This window comes from Sesamum indicum, linkage group LG9, assembly GCF_000512975.1.
Source record: "Sesamum indicum cultivar Zhongzhi No. 13 linkage group LG9, S_indicum_v1.0, whole genome shotgun sequence".
Lineage (NCBI taxonomy): Eukaryota > Viridiplantae > Streptophyta > Magnoliopsida > Lamiales > Pedaliaceae > Sesamum > Sesamum indicum.
The window spans coordinates 8,982,314-8,993,728 of record NC_026153.1 but is presented as its reverse complement, the minus strand read 5'-3'; the positions used below and the strand labels follow the sequence as shown (position 1 = coordinate 8,993,728).

At 31.4% G+C, this 11,415-nt stretch overlaps 2 protein-coding genes across 2 annotated transcripts; both read left to right on the top strand.

Moving 5' to 3' along the window:
* On the top strand, nucleotides 1,024-1,985 carry LOC105171197 (uncharacterized protein At2g29880-like). The gene is made up of 2 exons (XM_011092231.1): nucleotides 1,024-1,392; nucleotides 1,485-1,985. The coding sequence occupies exons 1-2, from the start codon at nucleotides 1,024-1,026 to the stop codon at nucleotides 1,983-1,985; spliced, it is 870 nt and encodes a 289-aa protein (XP_011090533.1).
* LOC105171196 lies at nucleotides 2,750-4,329 on the top strand. The gene is made up of 3 exons (XM_020696976.1): nucleotides 2,750-3,293; nucleotides 3,492-3,720; nucleotides 3,798-4,329. Exons 1-3 carry the CDS (start codon nucleotides 2,781-2,783, stop codon nucleotides 3,809-3,811), a joined length of 756 nt encoding a protein of 251 aa, XP_020552635.1. The 5' UTR covers nucleotides 2,750-2,780; the 3' UTR covers nucleotides 3,812-4,329.

Sequence of the window (11,415 nt, the reverse complement as noted above, 5' to 3'; positions counted from 1 at the left end):
TTTTTTGTTGGTAATTAAATGCAATTTCTTATACCCTTTCGCCCCTTTTGTCGTGATTATTTTGTGAATTAAGTTATACCAAAATCACATTTAGATAACATTAAGACCATAGATTAACAGCATATTCTCTATAAGTAAAGAATTAGGAAGGAAGAGAGAGGGGCAGGGGGTGTTCCACAGATGCATATAGTCTATCAAATGTTATTGGAAATCATGGTTCAAACGTCCTCCATTCCAATTTCATGCAAAGTTGCACAACCATCAAACAGCACACCAATAATGTACAAGAATGGTACCTGGCTGTGAATTAATTGTTCTATGAAATAGACATTTTCGACCTGCTCATCACTTAATGAAGCTCATCTTAACTATAATTTTATTATCATGAAAATCATTCCTTTTTCGATTTTTATACTTCACTAATTATGGTTTGATTCAATACTTGGTAGAATTCTTGACATAAGAATAATGTTAGTTTTGGAATTTAGCTTACAATCACTTCTTTCATAATCAGTTAGTATCAATCATGTAATTGTCGCGCCAGACTAGATTTAATATAATATATTCTCAAAAATTATATGAAGTTTATATGTAATTAGATTGAATTTTGAAAAATTCAACAGTGTAATTATTCTAAAAAAAATTGTATGTCAAATAATGTCATGATTATCACGTTCTCTTAACTTGATGTGTTTGAATAACAATCAGTTTTATACATTCATTCTCGTCTCAATCAACTCATTAAGGATAAACAATAATATGATAATATTTAGATCGTGTGCTAATGAAATAATACGATAATATTTAGATACACATGTTATATGCTAATGAAATAATACAATAATATTTAGTGGATTGTACTTACTACCAATAATAAATAAAATAATTACAAAAATTTATAATAATGATTAATTAGAGTAAATTAAAAATAGTTCTCAGATATTGTTTATACTTACAAATGTGAAGTTATGAGTTATGATTAATACTTTAGATATTTTTACTTACGTCGTGACTTTAACTTACATGGTAGATGAATCGAAAGGGGAAGGTGGCATGTCATACGTCTTGGGATCCAAAGTCAAGGTTGCATGTAATACGTCTTCGGATATGCCACAGGTGTCTCTGCTCATTGAATTAATGTATGAGCATTACAAGAAAGGACACCTTCTCTCATCAACATTTAGTGAGCAAATTTGGCGTGAGATCGGGATTGAATTGTCCCAACGTAATAAAACACAATACACAGTTGCGCAGCTTAAAGGTAAGGCTAACAGGCTTCGGATGCTTTGGCGTAAGTTTTACGATTTGGTGTACAAACAGACTGGTTTTGGTTGGGACCCAACAACGTGCACCGTGACTGCATCAGAGGATTGTTGGGCTGAATGGATCGTGGTAATTGTATTACATTTCTCCTATTATTTTGATAAATCTATTCATCATTTCTTGACATACGTCAATTAATTAAAGTGTGACTGATTATGCAGGCTAATCCGAGAGAGTCTGGCTTGAAAAATAAGGGTCTTCCTCATTTCGATTTATGTACTGAGATGTTCTCATTTTCTGTGGCCACTGGTAGCCATGCCCGTTCTTCTGCCATGCCTCCTGTCTCCAACAATGACAATGATGACGTTGATGTAAGCTACCCTGCAATGGCTACTGATAATCCACTTGCATCCGGGCCCGAGCAAAATCCAACAGCAACAAGAGGTCGGCAGCGAAAAGGGGGGCAAAGTGATCGGTTGAAGCGAGTTGATAAATGCATTGATGCCATAACCGCTTGCAGTGAAGCCAAAACTCGGAAGCTGGCAAATATTTCGAACGATAATATTGAAGACTGCATGGCTGCACTGTCTAAAATGGAGGGACTACCGCGGTATTTATTCTTTGTAGCGCAAGATCAGTTTTTGTTGAAGTTGAGGCGTCAAATGTTTCTTCTGATGAGTGATGAGGACAAGCGTGCTTGGGTTGAAAGCTTGAAAAAGTGAACAATTTTTTTTATTGTTATAGGGGCTGCATGAATTTGAAGACAATTTTTTTATATGCTTGCGTGATGTTAGTTGTAGTTGTTTTTCTTTACATCATTTTTATATACTTGCGTGATAGTAATTCATCATTTTAATCAACGTCATTAATTTTAATAGCTGCAAGATTTTAAAAAAAATAGGTATAATTATTGAACTAAAGTGAATATGAAATATAGTTAGCTGGCTAAAAAAAAAAATTACAGTCATTTCTTTTGCAGCATTTTGTATTTATCACATTTGTTAGAAGCCTTTTATTACTCATCTAAATTTCACTATAATTGAATAGAAGGTGTTTGAATTCAATTTTATTAAAAATAATCTTACATAAGAAAATGAAACATATTATTAGTATCCAATAAACTACAAATTGAAATTAGAGTAGAATGCTTTTAAAATCTTTCCAATTAAAATTGTCCAAGTAATTTTTGGAAATATATAAACTAAAAACAATTCAATTATTTATTCACTTTACTCACCTCATTTCCTTACACTAGATGTAATTGCATTTCCCCAAACCCCCGTCCGGTAAAAGTCACCGAACCCTCTTTGTTGTCATTTTGTCACCAACCCACTTTGTTGTCAATTTTGTCACCAACCCCCTTTCTTGTCATATATGTCACCAACCCCCTTTCTTGTCAAATATTGGGGGTTGATACACAATTGGCCAATTATAAAAGAGTACTCTGCCTTGTGTCTTTTGCATACTTGCATTAGATTACAAATATATCACCAACCAATTTGAGAAAAAATAGATAGATGGATGAATCAAGCGGCAATAGTCAGTCTAATAGTTCTTCTGATATTTCATCGGATGATGAAAACAACCTCAGGTTAATTCATGAATTGTTAAGCACTTCAATTCTGTGTTCGAAACAACCACAACATAATTTAATTATGCAAGGCTCTGATTGGCTGAGCGAGCTTCTGTCCGATCACCCCGATCGAATCTATAATATGTTACGTATGAACAAAGATACGTTCCAGCATTTATGCCTGTTCCTAAAAGGGAAAGGTGTTTTAATGGACTCGCAACGGACGCGTATCTCTGTCATGGAATCAGTCGCTATTTTCTTACAAACCGTTGGTTTAAGCGAGCGCCAGAGAACGAGTTGCGAGCGGTTCCAGCACTCTTTGGAGACCATCTCTAGGCATATGAAAAGGGTTTCGCGAGCTTTGAATCTTCTTGCACCGGAACTGATATGTCCTCCAAATTTCAGTCATATACATCCCAGAATTCTTAACAATACACACTTCTTTCCATATTTTAAGGTAATTATACTGCATTCATTTTTTCTTCGAAATTATTTATTTCTTAACCGAAATTATTTTTATTTTTCACTAAAATTATTTATTTTTGACCGAAAGTGTTATTAATTATCGAAATTATTTTATTTTTCATCGGTATTATTTTAAGGTAATATATATTGCATTTTCCTTCTGATAATGTTTGAAATTATTTGTTATTAGGATTGTGTCGGCGCAATTGACGGAACACTTATAGCAGCAAGTGTTCCGGTGTCCAGGCAAAATGCATACCGTTCACGTCACGGTGATATATCACAAAATGTTATGGCTGTTTGTGATTTTGACTTGATGTTCACGTATGTCATGGCTGGATGGGAGGGTAGCGCAAATGATGCCCGTGTCTTCATGGACTGTCTAAATAATGATCTGAATTTTCTTTGGCCACCAAATGGTATTACATTTAACATTAGTGCTTGTGGAACAGCTAATTTTACAGCCTTAATTGATAAATATCTCATGTTGTTTTAGGTAAATATTTTTAGTGGATTCCGCTTATCCCAATTTTCCTGGATTCTTGGCGTCGTACCGTCAAGATTGTTATCATATCAACTCCTTTAGAGGTAACAACCGGCAATCCCATTCACCAAAAGAGTTATTTAATCAACGTCACTCACAGTTGTGTAATGTCATCGAGCGGGCGTTTGGTGTGCTAAAGAATAGATTCCCAATTCTGAAAGGACCTATGCCGCCATACAGCTTAGATCGTCAACGAGATCTTGTCATCGCATGTTGTGTGATCCACAACTTCATACAGAAATTTGGCATAGATGACCAATTTTTTGAACATGGGGAACGGGGAGAGTTTGACGATCTCGACAATGAAGCAAACGATCAGTTTCATCGTTTGCCTCAACAATCGCAACAAGACATTGATACGCAAGCGGCATTCCGCGATGCAATGGCCGGCCATTTGTGAAATGATCGAGAGACCAGTAACGACAATACTGATTAAATTATTGTATTTGCGAATGGGATTGAGGTTTAAAGTTCAAATGTTTTTTTATACGTCTATACATATATATATTTTATACAAATGTTTTTCTATCTATCTATATATATATATATTTAAATAAATAATGAAATATAATTTCAAAATATATAGATAACAATAATCAAAATATAATCAATATAAATGTAATCAATACAGTATAAAATAACGTATTGTTTGTATTAAATATATTTAATAAATATGAGTTTCAAATTATTATAAAACCTGGATTTTATATAAATTAATAGACATCAAATCAAATGTCAAATGACTTTGCTTGTGGAAGGACGCAATGAGTTGTCCAAAAAATTTGCAGCAAATTACTCATCACTTTTTTTTATATAATGAATACAGTGCAGAATAATATATAAATTGATTATTAAAATATATACATATAAAAATAATATTGATACTTACAAACATTTTAATTTTATATAAATGCAAATAAGTAATAAGGCAGTCGCTATTTGTATTAAAATATATAAATATAAAAATGATATTGATTATTACAAAATATATAATTTTATATAAATTAAATACACATCAAATCAAATGTCAATTGCTTGTGGAAGGAAACGAGTTTTTCAAGAAATTTTCAGCAAAATGTTTTCCTTATCAATGATGTATTTTGCATTAATTTTTATTAAATATACATAACTTTTTATATATAATGAAAACGGTGCAGAATAATGAAAAATAATGCAAATGTTGTTTGTATTAAAATATATACATATAAAATAATATTGATACTTACAAAAATTTTAATTTTATATAAATGCAAATAAGTAATAAGGCGGTCGCTATTTGTATTAAAATATATAAATATAAAAATGATATTGATTATTACAAAATATATAATTTTATATAAATTAAATACACATCAAATCAAATGTCAATTGCTTGTGAAAGGAAACGAGTTTTCCAAGAAATTTGCAGCAAAATGTTTTGCTCATTAATGATGTATTTTGCATCAATTTTTATTAAATATACATAACTTTTTTTATATAATGAAAACGGTGCAGAATAATGAAAAATAAGGCAAATGTTGTTTGTACCAAAATATATACATATAAAATGATATTGATTATTACAAAAATTTTAATTTTATATAAATGCAAATAAGTAATAAGGCAAATGTTATTTGTATTAAAATATATAAATGAAAAAGTGATATTCATTATTACAATAAATTATAATTTTATATAAATAAAATACACATCAAATCAAATGTCAATTGCTTGTGGAAGGAAGTATTGTATTCTCTAAGAAATTTGCAGCAAATTCTTTTTGTAATGATGTATTTTGCATCAAATTTTACTAATATGTCCATGTTTTTTAGTGTAATTACCATGCAACATTCCCATTTAACACTTTGCCTATATAATCACATCAAACTTTATTCGTGCACCATTTGAAACTACACCTTCTTAGGCTATAATCACAGCAAATTATCTACTGCTTTGAGCAAAATTTTCTTCTCCTTCATAAAATCGTAAACATGGTGATATCCGGTTATATATTTCAAGATATCGTTTTTTATCGTGAATGGTGGACAAGAGAGATGGAGGACGTATTCGTCCAATCTCTCATATACTACAAATGGCTCGGTATATGGCGTCCAAACCAGCGCACCATGCAAGCCATCCATTCCACCATACTCGACGTGAATAGGGATTTCCACACGCAAATAAGTTACGCTCGGGCGCATAGAAGGGTCGACCAACTATGAGATCGCTTTTATACGTTTCAATGGGTGGGAAATCACCCGGGCGTTACACGGAAGCACGATGAAAGGAGACTAACGGCGGACGACCAAGTGTGGAATGCCATTGCCCGGGTATGTTTCAAAATTTTTTAAGTTTGGATATTGCAAATTTCTTTTTTTTTTTTTAACAATACAAATTGAAATAATTTTCGGTATGCAAATGAATAGGAGAATCTAATGGCTCGATGCTACCAAAATGCGTACGAGCCAAAGTGGGAAGAGTTGTGCGAGCTCTTCGATGATGATGAAAACATCGACATTCTGGTACCGGACGAGGAGGAAGAAGATGACGATGATGTTCTTCTCCCGGATATTCCAAATATGGCAGCACCCCCTCAACATGACGAGCCTGCTACCGTCATTTTTTTATCCAATTTGCATTGATCCGTCGTCGAGCTCGGACGACGAAAATGACATGGACTTAAATATTCCAAAGGTGCTAAAAGACGATGGTGCAAACTCGTCCAATGCGGCGCCACCGGAGGACCCCCCTAGTAAAGGAAAATGATTGTAAACTTTTTTTTAATATGAATATTGTTTTTTATGTAAGCCATTGATGCTTAATCCATGAAAGATTTGCACGTAATGGTCTTTATATTTGCTATTCTCCTCTCCCATTCACAAGCAATACATATATATTCTCAAACATTGTTGAATTAATAATATAACAATGACAAGTTATGTTATAATCTCTATTTCTTACTCACAGTCTAATAATAAAATTTGTTTGTCTTTAAATGAATCTTGTAATTGTGAAAAATATATTTAGTCCCATTCACGTCTTTTTTCTATTAATATAAAAAATATATTTTATTATAATAATATACATCTTCAACTTAATTCGGTTCATGTTTTTTTTAGATTTATAAAAAATATATTTTATTATAATAATATACATCTTCTACTTTTACATGCATTCTATTGTTTATATATTTTGTTTATTTGCTTTAAAACATGAAATATTCAAAACTCAGACAAATATTGTGATATTCTCTCTTGAGAATAATGAAAAATAAGGCAAATGTTGTTTGTACCAAAATATATACATATAAAATGATATTGATTATTACAAAAATTTTAATTTTATATAAATGCAAATAAGTAATAAGGCAAATGTTATTTGTATTAAAATATATAAATGAAAAAATGATATTCATTATTACAATAAATTATAATTTTATATAAATTAAATAAGGCAAATGTGTATTAAAATATATAAATGAAAAAATGATATTCATTATTACAATAAATTATAATTTTATATAAATTAAATACACATCAAATCAAATGTCAATTGTTTGCGGAAGGAAGTATTGTATTCTCCAAGAAATTTGCAGCAAATTGTTTTTGTAATGATGTATTTTGCATCAAATTTTACTAATATGTCCATGTTTTTTAGTGTAATTACCATGCAACCTTCCAATTTAACACTTTGCCTATATAATCACATCAAACTTTATTCGTGCACCATTTGAAACTACACCTTCTTCGGCTATAATTACAGCAAATTATCTACTGCTTTGAGCAAAATTTTTCTTCTCCTTCATAAAATTGTAAACATGGTGATATCCGGTTATATATTTCAAAATGTCGTTTTTTATTTTGAATGGTGGACAAGAGAGATGGTGGACGTATTCGTCCAATCTCTCTATACTGCAAATGGCTTGGTATATGGTGCCCAAACCAACGCACCATGCAAGCCATCCATTCCGCCATACTCGACGTGAATAGGGATTTCCACACGCAAATAAGTTACGCTCGGGCGCATAGAAGGGTCGACCAACTACGAGATCGCTTTTATACGTTTCAATGGGTGGGAAATTACCTGGGCGTTACACGGAAGCACGATGAAAGGAGACTAACGGCGGATGACCAAGTGTGGAATGCCATTGCCCGGGTATGTTTCAAAAATTTTTTATGTTTGGATATTGCAAATTTCTTTGTTTTTTTAACAATACAAAGTGAAATAAGTTTCGGTATGCTAATGAATAGGAGAATCTAGTGGCTCGATGCTACCAAAATGCGTACGAGCCAAAGTGGGAAGAGTTGTGCGAGCTCTCCGATGATGATGAGAACATCGACATTCCGGTACCGGACGAGGAGGAAGAAAATAACGATGATGTTCTTCTCCCGGAGATTCCAAATATGGCAGCCCCCCCCCTCAACATGACGAGCCTGCTACCGTCATTTTTTATCCAATTTGCATTGATCCGTCGTCGAGCTCGGACGACGAAAATGGCTCGGACTTAAACGTCCCAAAGGTGTTAAAAGACGATGGTGCAAACTCGTCCAATGCGACGCCGCCGGAGGATCCCCCTAGTAAAGGAAAATGATTTTAAACTTTTTTTTAATTTGAAGATTGTTTTTTATGTAAGCCATTGATGCTTAATCCATGAAAGCTTTGCACGTAATGGTCTTTATATTTGCTATTCTCCTCTCCCATTCACAATCAATATATATATATTCTCAAATATTGTTGATTTAATAATATAACTGCCAAGTTATGTTATAATCTCTATTTCTACTCACTCTCTAATAATAAAATTTGTTTGTCTTTTACATGAATCTTGTAATTATGAAAAATATATTTTGTTCCATTCACGTCTTTTTTCTATTGATATAAAAAATATATTTTATTATAATAATATACATCTTCAACTTAACTATTGATATAAAAAATATATTTTATTATAATAATATACATCTTCAACTTAATCCCATTCACGTTTTTTTTTGATTTATAAAAAATATATTTTATTATAATAATATACATCTTCTACTTTTACATGCATTCTATTATTTATATATTTTGTTTATTTGCTTTAAAACATGGAATATTCAAAACTCCGACAAATATTGTGATATTTTTTCTTGAGAATAATGAAAAATAAGGCAAATATTGATTGTACCAAAATATATACATATAAAATGATATTGATTATTACAAAAATTTTAATTTTATATAAATGCAAATAAATATATACATATAAAATGATATTGATTATTACAAAAATTTTAATTTTATATAAATGCAAATAAGTAATACGGCAAATGTTATTTGTATTAAAATATATAAATGAAAAAATGATATTCATTATTACAATAATTTATAATTTTATATAATTAAATACACATCAAATCAAATGTCAATTGCTTGTGGAAGGAAGTATTGTATTCTCCAAGAAATTTGCAGCAAATTATTTTTGTAATGATGTATTTTGCATCAAATTTTACTAATATGTCCATGTTTTTCAGTTTAATTACCATGCAACCTTCCAATTTAACACTTTGCCTATATAATCACATCAAACTTTATTCGTGCACCATTCAATTTAACACTTTGCCTATATAATCACATCAAACTTTATTCGTGCACCATTTGAAACTACACCTTCTTCGTCTATAATTACAGCAAATTATCTACTCCTCTGAGCAAAATTTTCTTCTCCTTCATAAAATTGTAAACATGGTGATATCCGGTTATATATTTCAAAATGTCGTTTTTTATTGTGAATGGTGGACAAGAGAGATGGTGGACGTATTCGTCCAATCTCTCATATACTGCAAATGGCTCGGTATATGGTGCCCAAACCAACGCACCATGCAAGCCATCCATTCCGCCATACTCGACGTGAATAGGGATTTCCACACGCAAATAAGTTACGCTCGGGCGCATAGAAGGGTCGACCAACTACGAGATCGCTTTTATACGTTTCAATGGGTGGGAAATCACCTGGGCGTTACACGGAACCATGATGAAAGGAGACTAACGGCGGACGACCAAGTGTGGAATGCCATTGCCCGGGTATGTTTCAAATTTTTTTATGTTTGGATATTGCAAATTTCTTTGTTTTTTTAACAATACAAAGTGAAATAAGTTTCGGTATGCTAATGAATAGGAGAATCTAGTGGCTCGATGCTACCAAAATGCGTACGAGCCAAAGTGGGAAGAGTTGTGCGAGCTCTTCGATGATGATGAGAACATCGACATTCCGGTACCGGACGAGGAGGAAGAAAATGACGATGATGTTCTTCTCCCGGAGATTCCAAATATGGCAGCCCCCCCCTCAACATGACGAGCCTGCTACCGTCATTTTTTATCCAATTTGCATTGATCCGTCGTCGAGCTCGGACGACGAAAATGGCTCGGACTTAAACGTCCCAAGGTGCTAAAAGACAATGGTGCAAACTCGTACAATGCGGGGCCGCCGGAGGATCCCCCTAGTAAAGGAAAATGATTGTAAACTTACTTTCTAATTTGAACATTGTTTTTTATGTAAGCCATTGATGCTTAATCAATGAAAGCTTTGCACGTAATGGTCTTTATATTTGCTATTCTCCTCTCCCATTCACAAGCAATATATATATATTCTCAAACATTGTTGAATTAATAATATAACAATGCCAAGTTATGTTATAATCTCTATTTCTTACTCACTGTCTAATAATAAAATTTGTTTGTCTTTTACATGAATCTCGTAATTATGAAAAATATATTTAGTTCCATTCACGTCTTTTTTCTATTAATATAAAAAATATATTTTATTATAATAATATACATCTTCAACTTAATCCCGTTCACGTTTTTTTTAGATTTATAAAAAATATATTTTATTATAATAATATACATCTTCTACTTTTACATGCATTCTGTTGTTTATATATTTTGTTTATTTGTTTTAAAACATGGAATATTCAAAACTCACACAAATATTGTGATATTCTTTCTTGAGAATTTAACGCAATTACGTTTGGCGTTATTATTAAATTTTCTTTTCACGCTCATATTTCCATGTTGGTCTCTTTTTCTTTTTGGATCATCAAGGATGATGATGTCATAAAAATTCATGTTCCTTTTTCTAAATTAAAAAAAAATAGCATAATATATACAAGTATTTACCTTAATATGGTGAAATGTGTTTTGCTAATTTACTTAATATTTTTTTTGGTGATTGATTTGCATTATAAATTTCAATAATCAATCAATATACGCGATTATTAATATCAAATATGGATAACTAACCAACAACTATATTTTTTTTTACTAGTTAATAGAACTAAATAAATTACAATATAACTCATCTTGACACTGAATAATACTTTCAATTCTCTAAAATTTGTCATATTGTAATTACATCCCTTTCAATTTTTTTCGTTTCACAGTTAATCACTCCTATGATTTAAATATCTAATAAAATATTTTTACAATTTTTGATTTGTTTTTTGTTCAATTGATTCTTTTGTTTTTCATCTTCATTTTTGGATTTATTTGCACCAATGAAATTGGTCTATTCTTTCTGGACTATTAATTTATTTTATAATTATTTAGTTCA